Source organism: Rattus norvegicus, chromosome 18 (genome assembly GCF_021556685.1).
Source record: "Rattus norvegicus strain SHRSP/BbbUtx chromosome 18, alternate assembly SHRSP_T2T, whole genome shotgun sequence".
Classification (NCBI taxonomy): Eukaryota; Metazoa; Chordata; class Mammalia; order Rodentia; family Muridae; genus Rattus; species Rattus norvegicus.
In genome coordinates this window covers 13,795,763-13,819,880 of record NC_141551.1, presented here as the reverse complement: position 1 = coordinate 13,819,880, position 24,118 = coordinate 13,795,763, and the positions used below count along the sequence as shown (strand labels likewise).

Genomic DNA, 24,118 nt, shown 5'->3' with positions numbered 1-24,118 from the left:
TCCCCTGTCTCTACTATTGAGCTTTTGTAGAATGGCCTCATACTCTATTTGAGGTGAGGAGAAAAATCAAACATTCACCCGTTTTGTTAGGTGAGACACAGCATATACTTTTTACAAGGCCAAGTTTACTTGTCTGTAAACACAAGCGCCAAAGGCTATATGATATGCCAAGACAAGAAACAAAACACTATAATTCCAAGTGAAAATCTTCTCACAGCTTAGCTTACCCTGCAGCAGAGGGACTTTGAATGATGTGACTAAAGGGGAGGTTGTGCTCACATTAAGTTGTAAAAGTGCTGACCTCAGGAAATGGTCTTCTGTAGAAATAAGTCCTATTACCCTCTCTCATACGGAGACATAACTCCCTCATTTATCCAGAACCAGTCTTCCCTACATTCTCGGGGGGGTGGGAGAGCTTTTTCTTTAGAAAAGTTAGACATTACTTGAGTAGGTGACCAGAGAAGAGTGGGCTTTAAATTTTAGGCAACTGTTATTTCAGGTTGTTCATAAATGCCTCTGAGAGATTATTTTTCAAAATCTCTTCTCTGTTTTGCACATTATTAAAAAGTATTGGACAATTCCCCTATCATATAAGGTACCTTATGAGATGCTGAAAATGGAATATTATAACTGTTTTTATAATATGGTATTCTAGAAGACAGTAATTTAATATTAATCTCAGTAGTCAAGCTAACATATCCAATACCACAGTTGGGCTTCAGTTGAGACCAAGAAGTCAGGAGTGGTGGCACACGCCTGCTAACCTGAGCATTTGGGCTAGAGATGCAGAAGGAACAGGAATGCAAGGTGAGTCTTGGCTATAGATCAAGCTTGAAGCCAGCGTGGACTCATCCAAAGAACAGAACAAAACTAAAGAAAACAACAAACAAACAAAAGACCCTCAAACATACACAGCAAAAGCCAAAAATCGAAATCAAAAGTGAGCAGTAATAATGAAGTTAGTAACTCCTAACAGGACTTCTGTGTTCCTGACTCATTATTTCCCTTCTTAGAAGGAGGGGGTTGGGAATTCCAAAAAGACCTTCAGTGCCAGCTCCAGCAGAGAACAGCTTCAGATTTGAGCCACTCTCTTTGACTACTCATTAGCAACAATCTGTTTCAGTGACTCTTAGTGAATGCTGTTATTCTATTTCTAGTAGCTAGCAAGTCACCTTCAATGAGCACACATTGGAGAGCAAACTGAACACAATTCATTACACAAATGGCTGTAATTTATGGAAGAATGGTAACGAACAACACAGGCATGAATCCTAGATAACCACAGAAAGGAAATGGGTGGCAGCAGGGACATTGGCAAATGGTCCTAGTTCAGGTGATTTTTTGAATAAGCCATTGTCCTAAAGAAGGCAGTGGTGTCACTTCTAAGAGCATACCCATGTATTCACTTGGGACTTCTTTTCTTTTCCTATCCTCATCCCTGAAAGAAAACGTAAGAACTGACCCTCCCTACCTCCACTTACATGTGGTTCAAATGAGCATCATCCTTTTCGTTCATTTTCCCCAACAAGAATACAGACTACAATCACCCAAAATCAGTTTGTACATTATATATACATTTTGTTAGCAACCAGGCTTTGCCCATTCCCTAGAAACAATTCTAAGATATGTGACTGTTTTACAGAGTTCTAGATTTCTCACTATCCAAAGCACATGGTACACCTTTGTAGTCTTATTTTTCTAAAACAGTAAGAAGTTATACCTTAAATACGTACTGATACTGTAGCCCAGATCTCCAGTGCAAGTCAATACCTTCACCTACATCAAGAATGGTATTTAGCAAATGCCCACATCTTGTGCATCCTCCAAATCTATATGAACTATTTACTGTCCATCCCCCACCCATCTATCATACTAATAATGAAGCCATTACCTTATCTGAACATGCTTATTTCAAGCAAGACTTCAAAATTAGTGATAAATATCTTTACTACATATAATCCAACATATACAAGGCATTAAAAAGCTTCGAAGGATGGTATATGTACATGTACATGTAGTATGTATATGTATGTATGTATGATATATATGTATATGTGTAATAGAATTGTGTGTGTGTATGTTTGTGTGTGTGTGTGTGCAAAATCAAATCAAATCATTGACAACATGTGAACATGTATGTGGTGTTGTGTGCATACATGCACGGGAATTTGCATATGTGGATACACGTCTATGTCGGTGTACTTACAAAAGTGTGTATGGTGTTCTGAAAGGTTGACAGCCCATCTCTTCCTCAATTGTTCTCTACTTTATTTCCTGAGGCAGGGTCTTGATGAACCTGGAGCTCACATATTTGTCCAGTCTACCTAGCCAGCTAGGCCATGGGTCCTGTCTCCACCTCCTAAACTCTAGAGTTACATACAGGTAGGCTGCTGTCCCTGTCTGCCTTATATATTTCTGAGAATCTGACTTCTAGTATTCACTACTACATGTCCAGCACTTATCCACTGGGAAAAGTCATATCCCAGATCTATTTTTTCAAAAAAACCGAACTACATTTGGGCTCCAAGTGTCTAAAAGGGTTAAAGGAATGAGTCTGTGAATCAAAGCCTAGGACCTTCAAACCTACTTGATACTGAATGAGGGGTCTCAACTTTCTTCATCTGCTTCCAGTTCTTTACTGCCAAAATGGGAAGTTGCAGTCTATCTGCCCAATCACAGCTTACTTTAAGAAGTGATTAATAATGGTTGTAAAATGTTCTTAGCATTAGGCATAACAGGAAAGCCCAATAAATGTTAATATCCATTTCATTATTGAAAGCCTAACATTAATTTTCTTGCAACAGCTACATAAAAAGAACTATCTTAGTCTTATGCCAAAACAAACAATGGATACAAACATGGGAGTCCCTTCTCTTAATGACCAGATAAATGCAGTAGTTAGATAATGCTTATTGGTATGTTGGAATATCAGATATTTATGAAGACTTTAAAATTTAAAGTTCCCAAACATAAAAACTTAAAAGGTAGTATGCACTGTGTTTCAGATTTGCCTGGAAAGAAGAGGTTTCTTTACAAAGAAAACTCATACTGATCACTTTCAAAGAATAGACCATAATTTTGCTCATCTGTTTACCACAACAACCATTACAGGCTTGAGAACAGAGCAATAGCCTAAAACATGTGAACAGAACCAATCTTTGTCTTAAAATATCCTCAAATTATGGGCATTTAAAGTAAAGACTACTCTCATTTGAATCATCTTGTCTGATGATCTCAGTGAATTTCTTTTCCCCCGTGAAGTTCCTCTGTTCTCTCATGATATCCTTCCAGTCTTACGTCTAAGCACTATAGCCACACATAACCACAGACTAAGAAGCTCCATGGGGAGCAGGGGCATTAGTTGCAACTTGAGGAGCCATGAAAGTACATATGAAACTTCGGACTCCATTACATGTACTACACACACACACACACACACACACACACACACACACACACACAAACACGCACATGCAAACACACACACAAAAGTACACACACACAAATACACACAAACACACACACAAAATATACACACACAAACACACACACACAAACACGCACACGCAAACACACACACACACACACACACACAGATAGGCATGTATTTGTTAATGTCCTGAACTTGTGACAGAACTCTAGACAACAAGTATCAATTTGATGTTGCTTAATTATGTAGGAGAAAGTATATGATAGTCTTTGTTACTTAAAAGACTAAGACTTATTAGAATTCATTTACTGTAGCTTTTAGAAATCATTGCTCCACAAAATTCTCTTCCTTTTTATTGCCTGTAAAAACAAATCAATGCTAAAAAGAAGTCTGTATGTCAGCATACCAAGTGTTTTGCATTTGAATTGTACCATCAAGTTCAAAACACTGAAGCAAAACTGAAACTCCTCTTGACATGTGACAGTTAAGAATGCAAGTGATGAAATGAGAGATGAAGACAAAAACACCCTTACAAAAGAATTAAATAAGATATCCCAGGTAAATGTCATCTCTTTCCTACAGATTTTTTTCCTGAACAGGATACTTGGAAAGGCTCATGAACAGAGTAATTTTACTTCCATTTCTGGTTCTATTTCTGCACTGAAATATTTATAGGGTATTCAGTGTTTCTGGAGTAAATTATACCTAGATCTTGGTAAAGCTGAAATCACTTAAATTACCTTTTTTTGTTCAATTACTTGGAAGAATGGAGAACGAAAGCTTGACAGAATAAAACGATGTATTAAGCAATGGCCATTTCGTAGCTGTAATTGCACAGCTTAGTGGATATTGATGCCTTCGGGGTTGTAGGCAGTCACCATAGCTATTTTTTACCAAAAGCTTCAAATAAAATCCAAATCAATTCGTATCATTTAAATATACATATTATACTTGAATGCAAACCTTAAGCTGAGTATTTCATTGGTTGGCATGTTAGGAATAACACAAGAATACACACATTCAAAGTGCATTCGATGGAGAGGCAGCATTATGCTTGAACACGTGGTTATGGATTCCTTGTAAAGCAAGCTAGATAATCAAGCCCTCGGAAACAGTCATACTGTGTCTCAGAGATTCTGGAGATGTTACTGATTGAATGTTTCTGAATCATTGTTACTGATTGAATGTTTCTGCCTCCCAGAAATTCATAGGAGGAACCCTTAGACCTCGGCGTGACTTCACCTCTATGAGGGCACTAAGGACACATGATGGTGGAGTTCTGATCTGATAGGGTTGGGAGTTATCTTTGTCAAAAGTACCTGAAGATGATGTGGCTTTCTTTGTGGCTTTCATGAAGAAAGACCAGGTGAAAACCAGCAAAAAGCAGGGAAATATAAGATGTAGAAGTCTCCAGAAAAGAGATCGCCAGACTCCAACTTGGGACTTGGCAGCAACAGCAACTCAGAATTCGTCTGGATGTATCTTAATCTTGGAATAGGAAAAGTTTCTCTGAAAACTTACTGCATCAATGTGCAGCATAGCCTCTGACAGGTACGTAAGGCTAACTACATGGCACCAGTGTGAAAAATGACAGAAGAACATGTGAGTGTGCAGAAGTAACACATACACATCACACATATGCACACATAAACAGTGAATATATATACACATATATGAATGTATATATGCATACACACATATGCTCACGTGTCTCATATACACATTCACATATGTGACACATATATACATGCATGAACCCATGCTATACACAAAAATACATTTACCATATATACACACTCACACACATATACAGAGATGAACACATGTCATACACGAACATTCATGAACACACTGAACTTTATGAATATATATACATATATAACGTATATAATATATATTATGTCCTCATTATGTAGGCCAAGGTTCTCCTGACCTCGAACCCTATCTTGTAAATTTAAAGAAACACTGGAGGAAATTACATAGTAAAAGATAAATGATTACCTGTAGTAGCAATATGAGATGCATGCTCTGAAGGCTTCCCAAGTCCCCAAGTTGAGCTTGGTTAGAATTATTCAGAAAAGCTCTGAGCATACGGAGAATCATTCCACATAATTGTGTGTTAACTTGAAAACTGTTTTACCAATAATATGTAATATGTCTCTCTTGGGAATCATTTCAAGGGCTAGTGAAAGGGCTTAGTGATGGCTGTAAAAGCAATTGCTGCCAACCCTAAGGACCTAAGTTTGGTCTCTGGGTCCTGCCTGGTGGGAAGAGAAAATTAATTCCAGCAAGTTGCTCTCTACTCCACATGCACACCGTGGCACGAGCATGTACACGTGTGTAAGTGCGTGTGCACATGTGTGCACACGCACATACACACAATAAATAAGTAAACAAGTGTAATTGAAATTTAAAGAATCTTTTTAATTATTCTCTCACTACGCAAATTTTTTAAGTTTATTTGACAGACTATAGTCATATTAAAATAATTAGTGATATCCATGTTTAAGTTGCAGACCTAGTCTATATTATATATGGATAATCTATAAATTAATAGAAAATTAATTCATGCATAAACATAAAATGTCAACCAAACGTTAAATTGAATGGGAAATCAACATGTATATGTTATATGTAATATACATATATATGTTGTATGTAATATACATATTTTTGTTATATGTAATATACATATATAATATGTATATAAACTTTCAAAATTCAATTTTTTACTTACTTGTAAAATATAAAATATGCTTTCTTCTTTCATGAATAAGCTCTATGTTTCAGAATGCCATGGATTTATTTCAATAACATACCATTAGAAATAAAGTGCTAGGGTTGGGGATTTAGCTCAGTGGTAGAGAGCTTGCCTAGGAAGCGCAAGGCCCTGGGTTCGGTCCCCAGCTCCGAAAAAAAGAACCAAAAAAAAAAAAAAGAAAGAAAGAAAGTGCTGAACCTAACTTCATGTAATTACCACAGAATATGACTTAGTCCTTTTAATTCATTGACTCACAAACTACCATACTGACCCTGGAATAATTTGTAGCATCAGCTACGAAATGCTACTACAGAGGACTATAACTGTTGGAAGGAAAAATACATTTGAAAAGGTGTTTTCTGGGATCTGGTGTCTAGATAAGAAAATGGTACAATAATCTATATCAAAAATAAGTATTTGGATAGTGGGAAAAGGTAGAATACTGAAAGGAAGGTGTGACCAGGTAGCAAGGAGGCCTCAGGAGGCAGCCTGGCGTAGGGTGGGAGAAGGTCTAAGATCACTCTCCTGCAAATGTCAGGTTTGAGCAATGAGTACGAGAAATTACACACCAACCGAGAGGTAGATTATTCTAAACGCTTGCCTATACACAAGTGCACACACATTACCGTATGCAAATTGGGCTGTGTTTCTGTCTAATCATGCCATTGTCATACACATCCCTCTCTCAGTGGCTGACTGTGCACAGCCTCTCCACGATGACAGAATTAGATGTTGACAAATGGTGGGGCTGACACTGTGCACTCACACTGTAACTCCAAGAATGCTCCGACACAAACAAACTGTACCGCCATTTCAGCACGAAGGGGAAACTGCTAACGTGGACACTGAAGATAAGAATTGATTTTGCAATAGAAATTATTTGTGTTTCTTATCTCTAGACAAAACGTTTCAGCACCCAGGAAGAATTACCTTCTAAACTGCTAATTAGCAACGTAAATCTCACCGAGAGCAATGTCAAAAGACTTCATCGTTCGTCACTAAATGTGGTAATTGAATTTCTGACAGTTTATCCTTTAAAAATGCAAAATCTTTAATAAGCCACAGTTTAAAGTGGAGATCCCAATTTCCACATATCATCACTAAGACTCACAGACAGAAAAACATAAAATACATTGAAAAGAGGAGGTAAAAACAAATTTATTCAGAGAATGATTAGTGGCGATAAGAGGATCCTCGTACATGTTAGAATAATTACAAAACCTTGCTTTGTCAAAGGAATATTTCACATTGCAAATTCTAGAATGTGTCTGCTTCCTGAGTAACACTGAACAAATAGATATTGTTTAGGAAGTTGTGTAAGTGTCCCTACTGGGACATGTAATTACAGGCTGCTATTTGGAAAAATTTTGATGAAATCTTTAACACGTTTTTATATAGTAAGGCATGTACATCTACAGCACTGTAAAAACATATCTATGAGTACTGCCCTGCCTCTAACCCTCAAGACACTGAGTTAATATTTTCTTTGTGTGGGAGTGTATGTGTGTGTGTTTGGGAAGATGTGTGGATGGGTTTATGGGTCTATATGGGTGTGTGAGTACACATATATGTCTATATTATTGTGTATAAACTTTATAATCCTACTATCCTTATTAGAAATAATTTACCTACTCTCTAAATTGTATAAAAAATACATTGTAGCCCATATCACATTAATTACTGGTATCTTAAGACAGTGATGCCCAGAACATGGTGAATGGTTGCTTTGCTTTTCTCTTCTTTTCTTTTCTTTTCTTTTCTTTTTTAGCTCTTATGTGACAAGCCTAAATCCATGACCTTGCAGCTCCTGGCTATGTTGTGCTAATAGAACATTTATTTATTGATTAAGAATCATCTTTAAAAGTCCATGAAACAGGACAAGACACATCCTGAGGTACCAAAACTATCTTAGTTTTCCTCCTACAGAAGCAATGTCTGAATCAGCCAGTCAAATACAGAAAACCAGCAGCAAGATAGTCTGCGACCTTACCAAACATGAGGGTTGGATACAAATGTGATCTCTGACTGTGGATGAGAACCCATCAGCCTCCTATCCTGATGACCTGGCAAAGCCCAGCTGAGGAGCCCACAGAGTATCAAATATCCATCCACACACAGCGTGGCAAAATGTGTCCACAGTCCCCTCTATTCAATCAGCATGACTATTTGATTCTAAGACCGACCATCTGAACAGCCTTCCAAACAATTGTGACTGATCGATTGTGACAACCCATAGGCCTGAAAGACCTGATGTTTAGGCATCATCAGAATCAGGAAAACATAAGCACAGATGGACCAGATGCTTTATAAAACAAAATGATACTGATAAATTCCTTCGTAGCAGTGTATAAAGGGAGAGTAGAGGTTACCAATGACATCCTCTCCAGAAACTGTACTGTGATTGGTCACATTACCAACTTCCAACAACAGTATGGCAACTCATTATGTGCAGATTTAAAAAAAATACTCACATGTGGAGTATTTCATTCTGGCTTCTCCAGTTAGAATCTAATCGCGGTCTACATATTTCATAAATAATATGGAGATGACATACAAAAATCTGTGTTTCTTTTATCATGACTATATAAAGTATGCAATTTCAACTATTGCTTAAGGAGAGAAAAAGTCAGATAAAAATGTCACAAGTGTCAAGGTAACACCATTTCCTTGTTAAACCTATTCTAATAGCCACATTAGTTGTGTCAGAATAGCTGGCTTTAGGATTTTGTTTAAATTACACGTTTAAACCAGTGGTTCTCACGATAAGGCACAGATGAGTGGTTCCCTTGTTCACAGGTCATCTACAGACTGTCAGTATGCACACCCACTGAATGGGGTTGCTGCAGACTAGGCAGTCGCTTTTGGATTTCAAAACAATATTGAGTGGAACTGAACCACAGCATGCTGCTTTGCAAGAAGCTCCGAGTGCTGACTATAAGCCAAAGTCGTCACCGGGAGCCAGTAAATAAACATCTTGGGGAAGACAACTATTTACTCAACAACTGTTCACTGAGGATCTTCTGAGTGCCAGGAGAGCTGGGTACTCTCTTTGCCCTTAAGGAGCTCATGAGGCTTGATGAAAACCCCAATGCAAAACTGCAGTCCAGCTAGAACACTTGCAGGGAGGAGCCTGGCTCAGAGAAAGGAAAGGGTTCATTGTGCTTTACCTGAATGTTCTTCATTAAGTACTTGGGATATGGGAGAGACCCTGCGGACACTTTCCTTAAAATGCCTGGGACAGTGGTGGACTGTGCAGGGAAGGTTAGCGTTACTTGTCACCCTTAGAGCACCATAGAAGCATCGGAAGCCCAGGGTCACTTCCCTGAACTCTATCAAGCATAACTAACCTGTTTGTATTTCATGGGAATAGATCGTTAATAAATAACAAGAATTAATCACCCAAGGTTGACCTTCTGATGATGGAATTTGTAAACTTTACCTAAGAAAAATACATACAGCTACACTTCATTTGTTCAGCTACATTAAATATTTGGAAACATCTAAGAACTTCAAAAGTAGCAAAACGGTTCATTAAGCAGATAAAATAAATGTCAGCACCTGCTCCCTACAGGAACACACGTAAAGTACAAGAGGGTTCCAAACTCATTCAGTGTCTACATAGGTTTGCTTTAACAGCCAAACTAAAGCTAGAAATCAAGGGAGGGTTGGACAGAAACACGTGGGCAGATCACAGGTCACAGAAAAGCAATGATGGAAAGAAGTAGAAGAAATAAACGAAAACATGAAATGCATGTCTGAGGCCGTTCAAAGCAGAGCTGGCTTTATAGACGATCAACCACGGCAGCCTCCCTCCTCGCCTTTCCCTTCCTATCCCACCTCAGAGCTGCCTGCCGGAATCTTTTTAATAATAGCACAAGTTTATCCGGACTCGCCACACAATAATTTTCACACAAAAGGACACATTAATGATGCACTAAGGGGAGATGAATTTAGGGACACCTGAGTTGTGTGTTCCATTTCAGTGTTCCTAATTGCTCTTTAAAGATATTTCTACTTTACAGTTCTGACTTATTTTGCTAACTGCATAAATGTAGGCTGCTTTTGAGCACAACTGCAAAAAGGAACACTTTGCAAACATGGCGTGTTAGTATTATGATCACAATGGCAATTAGAATATTGCTGAACAACACACTGTAGTAACTGCATATATCAAGCTCAAAACAGCAGTGGTAGTCATGCCTTTGGATAACAATACCTGTCTGTGTGTGGTACACACGTGTGTACACGCTCAAGAATGACAGCATGTCTGAGTGCATAGGACTATGGAATCTAAAACTCATTTTGGGGTTTCTTCTGCTACTCTCTACTTCATATTTCGAAACAGAGTCTTTCTCTGAACCTTTAGTTCATGGAATAAGCTAGGCTGTCTGGCCAGTGAATTTTAGGGATCCTCCTGTTTCAATTTCCCTAGCACTGGGATTATGGCCACACCACCATAACCAAGCTTTTATTTGTTTCTTGGGAATACAAACTCAGCTCTTTATGCTTGTGCCATGAGCACTTTACCCATTGAGGCCTCTCCCCAGCCAGAGATATACATCTTTGTTTTTTTAATGGATGTGTTTCAAATATCTCCTTCTAGGAGTACAATTTATAACAGTGTTAGCAGATCTCCCTGGAACGAAGATTATGCATTTGACATACTTAGATGGTGACTTCCTCTTTTCCTTTGACTTTGGCACGAACATTTTCCATGTTTTCTTGATAGCATAAGTAGTTTTAGGATTATTGACAGATTGGCAAAGAGAAAACTGTCAATTTTCCTCATCATATCCCCTAATTTCTCATGCTGAAATCCAGCACAAATCCAGATTTCCTACTGAGGGGCTCCTGGGCACTGTGAGCAAATGGACTCCCACTGTTGCCACCACTGTGGAAACAAACTGGCAACACGGTGTGGTTATATCATCTCATTCTACTTCTTCATGGAGGCCAGGGGGGGAAAAATCCATTGAATTGAAATGAAAATGTGAGCACTTTTATCCTACATCCCACTGACTTTGAAGTCTATAGATCTCACTTGGAAAAGATGCCATTCATTGAGCGACAGACTAACATTACTTCCTCTCCTGATTTAATAGGCATCATAGGTAAAATCCACGTGGGAGAGAAGCTCACCTCGGGGATCCTCAGTCCTCTCTGCCTGTCTATCCTAACCTCAGAGCACTAAGCTGCATCTCAGTAAGTTTACTTCCCATCAACGTATAACCACTGTGACTACAATGTCGCTGGGTCCGCAGCTTGCAGAGAGCTGGCCCACACAGATGTCTGTCTGATGTAACACAGCTAATGACAAGCACACACATCAACGTGATACAATGTCACGTGACAAACATCCTCTGTTCTTTGTGAAGGTTGCCATTTGTGTGGTCCCCAACAGCTGGCCAAAGGCAAAGCCGTAAGATTAATGCACGATATATAAAGGCCATCATTGCAAACAAAAAAACGTTGTATACGCACACAACAGAAAATTATTTGGCAACAAAAAGGAATGAACTCTAAGTATATTTTACAATAAGCATCATTATTGAAATAGTAACAGTGGGGGAAAATCCAGAAGGCCATATTTACGTACATGAATTTTATCTATAGAAAAATGCCAGGATTAGTGGCTAAAGCAGTAGGGGTGGGGCGGGGGTTGAGGCAAGTGGACACTGGTATGTATGGGGCGTCATTTTAGGATGAAGGAAATGTTTTACAGTAGTGAGGATGACTGCAGATACAAGCCACCAAAGGGCAAATTTTATTATATGTGACTCCTATCTTAATAAAGCCACCATTAGAAAATAAATAGAAAGGCTCACTATCTGATAAAAGTCACTCAGGGTAGAAGCCTTCAACATAAGAGAGCTAAATTTTCAGCCACATTTGATAGGCCTTTTGAATTTTATCAGAGCTGCTCATCTTTATATCCCGGGATCTATTAAGCCTGTAAAAGTGTTTCTCTTCTATTGCTTAATTTCAGAAACATTATCTGCTCTTGAGGGAAAGAGGAGTGACTATGCCGTGGGGCTAAACCACAATGGCTTTCTTTGTTACCAACGACCATCCTGTATCAACCCACCAAAGGTGAGGTATTATGTTCACAGGCAGCTCAAGAGAAAGCTTAGGTCACCCACGTGTTTTGCAACTGCCAGATAATTGGGGGGTAGTTACTTCCTTCACCGTCAACTACAGTGGTAACTCTGGAAATGCTTCTGGTTCCCCTAACGGAGGGTACTAGTCGGCAAACAGAGAACAACTTGAAAAATGGCTACTAACCTTGTCTCTTTTAAGCCTTCTTTCTGAATGACCTCCAGAATCTGCTTTGCTGTCATTGGGGAGTTGGGGTGTTTTTCTAGTGCCTAAAAAAATGAAAATGATCGTGAGACTCTCAGATTAATACAGGGAAGCATGCAAAATGAAAGCTAGTCTGAAGCACATGGTCTCCCCCTTAAGTTCTAAAGAAGAGAATTTCAGGCCAAGTCAGTCCTCACTGCACAACTCTGGAAAACAAAGGGTGAATTTCTCTTCCATCTGGACTAATAAATCAACAACTTCTGTATGATTGGGAGGTAGAGGAGTCTTTTTTTAAATGTGACAAAAGCATACATGTTATAAAAGAGAGTCAAAACCTAAAGAAAACAAGTCAACCAAAGCATGCAATGGCTGTATTTGAACAAAACTATTAACATTTCCTAATATTAATTATTCTAGGGTGAAAGATATATTCAGTGATGAACTGTTTGCTCCATTCCTAGAGCCATGTGTGTTTACACAGCCCAAATATAATACAAAGAACAAAATGCTAGTCGGAAAACAACCATATGAGATTCAGTTTGGCAAACCTTTCTAGGCTGTTTACCAGGAAATGATGAAACCTAATAATGCTAAGAGAAACAGAGGTTCCAATGCCCCTCCTTTCCATGGCATACCCTGGTTCAGTTCACTTTTCTTGTCTTTGTCATTTTTTGAATTAATGTCAAGTGAGCTTCTCCCTCCTTTCATCAAGCCCCCTTTGGCCTTATGAGCTCAGCCCCATTTTCCTCCCCTCTTCTTCTCCATACCCTATCTTTGTGGAGATGCCTGTCTTAAGCAAGCAGGCAGACAACACAAGGCCCCTGATTGGTTCACAGGCACCAGTGTGCTAAGCATGTTCTATTTATTGGGGCTTTGGGTCCACGCAGGGGAGACGGTGATACAGCAGAATGAATGCTGCTCACTCCTCAGCAGCCACAGGAACCATATTTGGAAACGCATAACCTTACAATGACCTTCTCTCCAAGGGAAGATGACAGCCATTTAAAGCTTTTACAATGGAGCTTCATGCATAAGCCATGGCCCCGTGCAGCTTAATGATACTAAAGTTTTCTCATTTCTCATTATTTAATAGAAGGATCATGGTTACTAAAAATAATAGGGTCACACTAACAGCCTTCCTAATCTTTTCAAAATAGGTCTGTGACTTTTTTCTCCTAGCAATGGCCAAATTTCCATTATCCCACTAGCAAAGACTGATTAGTGTGTGGTAAACAGGTGGTCCTTTTCACATTCGAGCCTCTCTGGTCTGCTATTTGCAATTCTCAAATTTCTCATCACCCATCTCTTGATCATCATCTTGCTAACAGCGGATAACCCATTGAAAGGGTAAAGAAATATTAGCAACGCTTAGCAAAGGAAACTTGTATGTCAATAGGAAAGGGAAATCATCCCCATAATGGATTACACTGGAGAGCCAAACAGAACATGAGAAAGGGAGCCTTAGAGAAAGCTGTACAAGATGAAGAGCAGAGTGTAGAAATGTTGGGAGAAAAGGCAGGAAGGAAACTAAGCTAAGATATAGCTAAGGGGGGCTTGATCATACAGAAAGGGGAGAGAGTATACAGATATAAGACAACAACAACAAAAATAGGAAATGTAAGCAGAGCAGTGTGCAACTATCCATTACTGAGAGGACACGCTGGGGTCACGGGAACAAGCCAAGGGTTGACTTGTCCCGCACGGCAAGTGATGCTGGGAACAGTAATGAGATCGCACAGTAGATATGGGCAAAACAACGTTAATCTCGCATGTCTGAAGGAAAACAGAGAAGACAGGATGGAGAGAAAGGAGGAAGGACAGTAAGGTAGGGGGGAGGAAAACTGAGCTGAACTGGCACCCTCTAAAGGCAAGCTCATTCAGTATGATAAAATACTGAAGAGGAAGGAATCCTGTCCTAAACGATGTTCTAACAGAAATACGCAAATGTGGCTTCCTCAAGGTGGAGAAGCCACTGTTTGTCTTCCTGAGTGTATTACATACCAGGGTATCTCCTCCGAGCAACTGAGAAAAATGAGATGGCCCTGTTCCCTTCTCTATGATAATACTTCCTACTCTATGAAGGACGTAAAAGTGACAAGAATTACATCAGGAGGTCGAAGAGCAACAGGAAGGAGATGAAACTCCAGAGAACAGCAGAAGCCATCCTCCGTCCCTCAAAGAGGAGAAAGAAGAGTACAAGGTTCCTGGTGAACAGGTTTTATTGAATATTAGCACAAGATAGGGAGGAATTCCCTTCAAAGAACACAACCTTGGTATCATCTGCATGATATATCACATAACAGAGACACAGACTCATGGGCAAGACTGCTGTACATTAGAGTTGGGGAAGCCTCCTTCAGAGTACAAGTACAGCCCAAGATCTCAGGTCCACACAACATACTGAATAAACAGTCCATTACCCCACAAGCCCTTAACATTGGGCTACTCCTTGGCTTCTTGTCAATTCCAAAAAGCATACTTTCTAATTTTCTTTTTAAGAGTTATTTTGACTATTTTTTAAAAAAAATCCATATAGAGCATTTTGATCATATTAAACCCCATCGCCTCCATGTAAATCCTCCTCTATTTCCTAACTCCAATCTTCTTTTTGTGTTGTTATCCTTATAACTTATCTACTCCAATTTGTGCTGTGTATATAGTTCAAGGTATGTGGGTATCCAGTGGAGAATGATTGAGAATAAATGATTGTGAGGTACTCAGCCGCAAGGAGAACATTTTTTTTTTATCACAACCACTCCCTGAAGCTCAGGGACCAACTTTGAAATGGACAGAATTGTAAAACATCTATGGGTGGGGAGGACTGGAGCAAACCAGTGTCTTCTGCAAATGACAGGACCACTCGCTTAAGACAAAAATATAAGTTGTTGTTTCCTGTGCAGGACCAGCAAAAGATCAAGCCAATTCACATTTTATTATGAAGCAGATATTGATTTTTATATCCAGGTGAAATTCCAACTTAACCTCTTCCTCCGTTTATAATTAGTCATCAATCTTTCTCCCATTTGATGTTTCATAAGTCACGTATGGTTATAGTGAGATATCCTCTACCATTCTCTACCATGTAGCATGTGGGACAGTATGTTTCCAACATAGATCCATCTTATATAATACACACACACACACACACACACACACACACACACACACACCCTTGATCTGGACAGAAGCAGTCAGAGCCTCATGCTTATTGCTAGATTTTTGAATCCTGAAGGCCTATAACTGGAAACCACTGTCTGCAGCTTCTGCAGGGTTGCTGCTGGTTCCAGTAACCCATGAACTGTGGCAGAAGCTGTAACACTTCAAGAGACTTCAGTGTTACAGAACACTAGACGCTTCTGATTCCCTGCTATGTGCCCAATTGCTTACCTCTTTCAGGGAAACTGAGATTGAAATTGAAACATGAATAAATCTTGAAAAAATTAAGGCCCAGTATTTCATTTAGTATTTACTTTAAAACCATAAATAACCTTCCTATCGACTTATTTTTCAGCTACAACTATAAGTAACTCCTCTAAACTACTTTGCAAATTACTGTTAATACTACATAAGCCACTGAACTGTATTAATCACTGTCTGTATGAACAGGCAATTGGACTCCAAATAGCTCCAACAGCATAACAGAAATGATTTGGGTTTTTGCTTCTTTGTTTGTGTTTTATAAATAATATTAATTGTTCTCCTTTTGAATGCTTCTATTCTATCTCTCTTGTCAACACTGTTTACCCTGGCTAGAAAGTAAAAATTTATAATCCATTCCAAAACACCATGTCCTGAGAGCTTTATCATTTATCATTTATCTCCTCTTGGCATCACTATGTTTTGCTTGGGGAACCTGTACCTGAAATTATCAGCCCTGTAAGAAAGGACGGGAGCATAGGACCAGATGGCTCCGTGTCCTCTGCAGGAATCACTGTCTCTCTGGTCGGTCTGTATCGTGTCCTTCTAATTCTCTGAGAAGTAGGTGTTGGGCCCACATTGAAGCTGTATTTGCAATTCCAGTTTGCTTAGTTAACTTGACTCTCTCAAGTCTTTTTACTCCTCAGCCACTACTTTATACACATTGCTAAGCAAAAGAGGTTCCAATTTGGCATGACTTTTCAAAAAAGTGACTCTCCATGATCTCCAAGACCAGAAATATGGGATATGATCGATCGATCGATCTATCTATCTATCTATCTATCTATCTATCTATCTATCTATCTATCCATCCATCCATCTATCTATCTCTATATCAATAGATAGATATAGATAGATATAGATATATAGATATATAGCATATACACACATGTATATCACCTGTCTGCTTTCTCATGATACTTTCTCTTTATTTTTCACAAATTCACAGAACTGGAAGTTATGCCATTGGACTTCCCCCTAAGCTCATGCAATTCCATGGCAAGACAATCTCATTGCAGTGATGACGTCTCTAGGCCACATGATCCAGCAGAAATGCACCTTCAAGAAAGAGGCACCTGTGTATGAAGGAACAGGAGGGTAGCGTCCACTTAAGGCACAAGCTACCTGAGAACTGTTGCTGCGTTTAAGTACTTTTCTGATCAGGCATCCCAAGTCCGTCACTTAAAGATTTCCTCCAGAACTATTTAGTGCCTCTCAAATAGAAAATGCATGCTCAGTGTATCTAAGATAAACACGTTAGACCAGTGACCACTTGAAGGTTAAACTTTTGGCCCTTTGGTCCCTATATAAAATGTTCTGAGAGCCATTATTTCCTTGATTGAAGAGAAAAAAACTTCACAATTTAAAAATCGTTTCAGAGTTGACTTTTGTGTGAACCTAAATGGGTATTGATGGCCAAGCTTCCTGACTTTCACCACCACTCGGGCATCTTCCTCTATGCCAAACTGGAAGCTCAGGACAGGGGTTAGATGTTGGAGGCCTTGCATCCTGGACAAAGGACTATGAAGTTGGCGCTATAGATTACTTTCACGTAGCATATACTATTTCATTCATTTTTACATGGCATATTACCTTATTTAATTTTAAAAAATAACTCTGAGATACATGAAAGACATTATATATACATATATATATATATAAGTATATACTATGCATATATTCTTTGAAATATTGAATTAACAGGGCCATACAACTACCATTTGCAAGAACAAAGCATGCACAGGAACAGTAACAACAAAAACAACTGATTTAGTAAAGGCAGCTAAACTTACCAACGAACGCCTGTGTGCTAGATTCTCAAGGGCTCCTTCCTTCTGTAACAACGGGCCCCAGAAACCTTACAGTCTTTTCCTATTTCTATTACTCCAAAGCTCAGAGGTACTGGTGATTTTGTTGTAACTAGGATTTAGATCCCTGGCAGTGCTCATATGAGAGAGAAAATAAATCATACCAAATACCACAACTCTGCCACATGCCTGCTATCCATGGTTAAACTGGGTTGCTCTCAACTCCTAGCATATTTGGTTCCTAATTAAGGGTTTAAAGAGGATGCTTACAACTGTTCGTCCTCTTTGAGTGTGTTTCATGGGAAAATTACATGCTGCAGCAGCATTCGTGAGAATGTGACTTAAGAGGCACGGAAAGCAATATCCCTGAGAATCAACCCCACTGTACCCCAAGACTCAAGAAGAAGATATGCTCGAGATCCTCCTGAGGGGAAGGGGTTGGCGAAGCCGGCAGACTGGCTCTCTCTACTCTGCTATCCACCTTCCCACAAGCACGTAGCAGTTTTCAAAACCAAGGCATTACAACTGAGATATTAAATAGAACATCAAGCCTTCCCCAGAAATCTCACACTTAACATCCACCATTTCCTTGAACTGTAGGATAATTGTCTAAGTAGTATGTTTCCACGGTACAATCTGCCAAGCCTGTCATTAATTAGTGTGAATGCTCAATGATATTCTTCCCAATATACTGATGGCCTCATGAGATCAAGGACATTGGTCCTATTCACATCTACATCCCTAGACTGCAGCAGCTCTAAATAGCTTTCCAAATAATAAGGATGATGATGATGATGATGATGATGATGATGATGATGATGATGATAATAATAATAATAATAATCAAGACCAAGATAATTTGGAGAGAGGGTGTGATTAATTCTGTATTTGGAATGTTTTATAGAATAATGATTTTAGGTTATGAGTTTCAGAGCCAGATAAACTAGGAGCCCCTAAGCCACCGTTTGATGTTAGATAATATGTTTAACCCCCTGAGTGTCAGTTTCTTCACTTCATCATTCATAAATGTGTCCTGAGGACTGAACGAGATAATGAATGGGAAGCACTTATCATCCCAATGAGCCCAATGGCTTCCTGCAGCAATGACAGTTAAGAGGCTAACAGCACTGAAGTGGGGAGCAGTTTGTATTCAGCCTTGGACCACAAATCTTGTCAATACCTTCCCACCACTCTAAAAGCGGAAGCTTAAAGATAATGATGGGCAGTAGGTATTATTATGTTACCCAAATATTCTCCATCCTCGTCCCCTGACCACGGCCAAATATATTCCAGCAGAGATGCACAAGGGAACCTGCACTGTACAGATCCTCCTGTCAGCTTGGCTGATGTGATGTTTTCATTATACAGAAAAAGGATGAAAAGGGAAAGACACCTCAAGGATACATACGCCTCCACAAAGAAAAAGCGATAGTCATCACTTAAGTGTTAAGATATGTGTGTGTGTGTGTGTGTGTGTGTGTGTGTGTGTGTGTGTGTGTATATATATGTGTGTGTGTGTGTGTGTGTGTGTGTGTGTGTGTATATATATATATTCTGCATGAAAAAAATCTTTCATAAGGAAGGACTTCTCTGTGATACAACTCTGAAGCCAGTTTACCTCATGCAGAATTCACTGCTTGCTAAAACATCTTTTTTCTTTGTATCAAGGAAAATGTGTGCTTTCCTCTAACTTCAAAATATTCTTAATAGTCTCATTTGAATATACAAGGATTGTGTACTATGAAATAAAGATCTATGTCTAACCAGTAATGTAACAGCAAAGTATGGGGCTGGAGAGATAGCTCATGGTCAAGGGTGTTTGTTGTTCTTCCTGAGGATCCAAGTTTGGTTTCCATCACCCACCTTGCAGTTGCTTTATATCTCTAAATCCAGGGGATCTGATGACCTCTTCAAGCCTCTGTGGGTAGCTGTACTCATGTATGTATACACGTAGATATTTAAAATCAAACGAATAAACTATGTTGAACAAATTCACAAATAACTTCCATTAACTGTATAGTCGCCCAGTACGCCATTGTGCACTGGTAACATGTCATAGTCCCTTATCAAATAAAAATAAAAGATTTTCAATTCCAACAATCCAAATCACCCTTCATTGTAGAGTCTTTGGTTTTCCAACATCACAAAATGCACATCTTTAAGAATGATACTCATTAAAAGATATCAGTTAAGTCCTATGAGAAATAAATTGTTTCCTTTAGTAAGTACGTAATAGAGGAAGATTATCATTTGCTATCTGTCTCTTATTGGCATATGACGACAAGCTAATACAACACTGTTCTTGTTAGCAGCCTCTTCATAAAGGCACTCAGTAAAAACTTCCAGGTCTTTTGACACATGCATCTAAAATTCTAATGCTCCAATCAGAGATCTGAGGTGTGTTTTCCAAAACTGACACATATGTGTATATGTGTATATATAAATATATGTATTTACACACACACCTTTCTCCACCCTACTTATGTTTAAATCCATTTGTGTAGCCTCTCCAATCTTACTAGTCGCAAATATTTCTTTCCAATATAATTGCTAAATACCCCCCAGAAATCTCCTCCACCAGATTTCCACAGAGCTCAGAAAAAAAAAATCTATAAGATCATCCAGTGATCCTGGGTAATTTTATCCATTTAGCTGGTCTATTGGTTTAAGCGTATACAGTTCATCTGCAGTCATTCTACTGTCCAGCTGTCCAGTTCCCTTTTTGTTCTGACAGACACACACGCTTGGCGAGTGTGATCTTGATGCTGCGTGTCTCCAATCTTCATAAGACACTCAAATTGGGTGACAGCAAACAAAGTCTGCAGCTGCCAGTGGGCACCAGTTCCAAACTGATCATGAATCCTCAATCAATATTCTTGGCTATAGATGTTCAATCTGCTACAGAGTCATTTAATTATACTATCAGCCAGCTCATAATTGTACATCACTTCTAAAGGAGTTTAACAATAGAATCAAGTCAAATGAGTGGCAGAAATTTAGCTCTAACAGGCATATCTTCCTGATGTGTAAGTCTAATAATCCTATCAAAAGTAAATTAATTTAGTTTGACGTGAATTAGCTGAAAGAACCCATCATGCCTTCCAGGGATCTTACTTCCATTTGTAAACGCTTACAGCCATCTGTTTTGTAATTTCTAGAATTTACTTAGAGTTGAGATAAGGCTTAATAGCTCTGATTTCAAAGGTCTGGCCCTCTTACCTTCTTAAAAACAATACCAGAGGTCTGCAGAGCTGGCTTAGTAGGTAAAGTGCTGATCACACAAACCCAAGGACCTCTGTTCAAATTCCCATGTTTCTGGACATACTAATACATGTCTGTCCTCCCAATATTCCTAAAGAAAGATGGGAAGCTAAGATAGCAGAATCTGTAGAAGTTTCAGGGCAATCTAGTTTGTAAATGACGGTGAGCGATGAAAAGATCATGTCGTAAGCAAAGCGGAAGGCGAGGACCAATACCTGGGGTAATCCTGATTTCCATAAGTATACATTGGAACATGAGAATCTGTACTCACTCCTATAAGCACATGTATGTACGCATATATACTCATATATGTCATATATATGTGTATATGATATATATATAACACAGAGACAGACAGACAGACAAATACATGCATATCTTTTATAAACTACAGCAAATACTGACAGCGATTCTCCATCCAGTCTCATGCTACCATGCATATAAGCATAATTTCTCCTTGTAATAATAACTCCATCACACAGGGACCTCGGCTTTTACATGGCATGTGAAAATATAAGATGCTTTCATTGGTAAGTAGCTCACGGAATAATCTTGAGGACCTGAGATTGATCTCCAGCAGCATTTCATTTGGAGTACGCTTGCATGTCCTTAGAATCCCAGTGCAGAGACAGAGACACAGAGATCCCTGGGGCCTGCTGGCTGTCCAGTCTTGCCAGATCAGTGAACTGCAGTTTCAGTGAGAGACCCTATCTCAGAAAGTACTCTCTGTTCTTGGATCTATTTGCAAACTTTCCCATGGCCTGTCATTAAGATCCTTCATTGTTTCTTATTCGCTCTTGGGGGGTCACACCTCCCAGCATTGCTCTCCTTCCTAGAGCTCTTTAAAGAATCCTCCACCAATTCAAAAAATGAACACGCCATGCAATGTTTCAAAACGCAGAAATACTGTCAGATGATGGAGTTTCTCTGACTAGGCCAGAGCCTTGTCCTTAATACCAAGACCATTTTAAAATGTAGCATTAGGTACTCAAACTAGCAGAATGAAAGAATGAAAGTCTATAGATTAACTAAACATCCTATATTTCTAAAGTAACGCAGTTGATTCATAACAAAATATTCAATTGTGGGTAGAAATGGTATCTTCAGTGAGTATTTCATAACAAGCACAGAATATAACAAGACATGATGAAACCTCCCATAACATTCAATATAATTATTGGAAATACTCCGGGTAGATCGTCCCAAGAGCTAATATGATAGAATGATGACTACATTCCCTAATGACAGTTTGCCTATATTCCTCTCTGTATTCCTAACTTATATTCCTAACTATACTTCTAAAATCCAGATATACAGATAGCAGTCTAAGGTGTTTATCATCTGTGTTTGCCTACAAGGAGATGCAGCCCTGTGCTTGTGGAGATAAAACAGAGTGGAATCCATGTTCAAAGGCATCCCTTAGACAAGTCTGAGGCAGCAATTTCTGGGGGTGTTAGGAATCAGTAAAATGTACTAGTGTTAAAAGTAGTAGTTAATAGTTATCTGGAAGAATGGAATCTCAAATGAAGAATTGCCCCATTCAAACTGGCCAATGGCCATATCTGGGAAAGACTGTCTAGCATGGTGATGTGGAAATGCCCCAACCACTAAGGGTGGCACTATCTGGTGTCCAGTAGGTGTGGGCAGTAAGCGAACTCAGAATGACACAGTGAGCAAGCCATATTGTTCTGTGACTTCTCCTTCAAGTTCCTGCCCTGCATCCCTCAACACTGGACCGGGACTTGGGAGTACAAGCAGAAGTAAATCTTCCTCTCCACTAAGTTGCTTTTGGTAAGAGTGTTTTATCACAGCAACAGAAAGGCAAATTGAACTTTACATCAAAAAAATAAATAAATAAATAAGTAGATAGGAACTAAGGAAGCCAACTGATGTTGACCTCTGGCCTCGACACAAATAAGAACTCAAACCTCCAATTACATACAGTGTTCACATGCACATATCTATAAATAAAGTCAGCATTTGTGAAAGATAAAAATACCCAGCATTAACTAAGACTGCCAAGGAAAGCCAACAAAAGGAGGAGGTAACAGAGATGTATGTATGCTCTTCTCTGACTTCTGAATCTTTTTAAAGGTTTTTTATTTTATTTTTAAGTGAATGGGTGCTTTGTTTGCTGTGACCTCCATGTACCACATCATGTGCAATACTTGAGGAAGCCCAAAGCCATTTGATCTCCCAGAACTGGAATTCCAGAGTTGTGGGCCACTGTACGCGAAATCGAACCCAGATCTGTTATAAGAATAGACGATGCTCTTAACCACTAAATAATTTCTCCAGGTATACGACTCTTGGATTGAAAAGTGTAAATGGCTTTTAAAATCTTTAATTTGCATACTTATAAAACCTAATAAAGTAAGTTTATCACACCATTTATATACTATACTAATTATGCATATATTTTACTTATTTAATAATGATTAATAACTAATTGGACCTTCAATTCCAAACATAAGCAGATATGAATACTCTGACACTGAAACAGTCATAGGCCATATTTTATAATACACAGCAGCAAAAGGGAAATAGAGGTGGACTGATTTTCTCTGAAGCAAAACATCAATCATCATTCAATCTAAGTCAAGAAAACTTCTTAGCAATATTCCTGAGCACTGGTATGAAATGACACAGCATTCAGATTTATCTGCCAGAAAGAATTAGCTGTAAAATGTATCTTTAGATAATTATATACAATGACTGTTATTTGGAATTATGTGATTCTGCCCACTTACATGTTGACAGAGGACAAGGATAATAGCGCTTATGGCGCCGCAGTTCAGAGTGAGCTTTTATCCCAACAATTGCATCCCATCACCCTCAAGCAATTTGCTAACAAATATTTACCAAGCATATCCATTTACCATAATGAAATAAGATAAATCATTATTATCTCTACAGATACTTGACTCCAGCCTAACAAGAATCAGGAAAACGGAGAGCGTCAAAGGAAGGAAACAAAGCTGTCTGTCCTTCGACTTCATTCAAATGTGTTCTCATCTACGTAGAAATGGTGTCTGCCTAGCCTGAGCGCAACCATGCATGTGTGTTGAAGAGAAGAGTAATGGTGGAATAGAGAGATGGCTGGAGTTGGGTACCAGAGGAGGGCCAATCATTGACCTTCTC

The 24,118-nt window shown here is 38.9% G+C and overlaps 1 protein-coding gene across 1 annotated transcript in view; it reads right to left on the bottom strand.

The window, feature by feature from the left end:
• LOC147999684 (putative Polycomb group protein ASXL3) overlaps window positions 1–24,118 on the bottom strand; it is a 47,761-nt gene that overhangs the window by 4,885 nt on the left and 18,758 nt on the right. Inside the window, exon 2 of the mRNA XM_087593607.1 lies at window positions 12,474–12,556. Coding sequence (XP_087449733.1) covers window positions 12,474–12,556 — 83 coding nt within the window. The remainder of the gene's footprint in view (window positions 1–12,473; window positions 12,557–24,118) is intronic.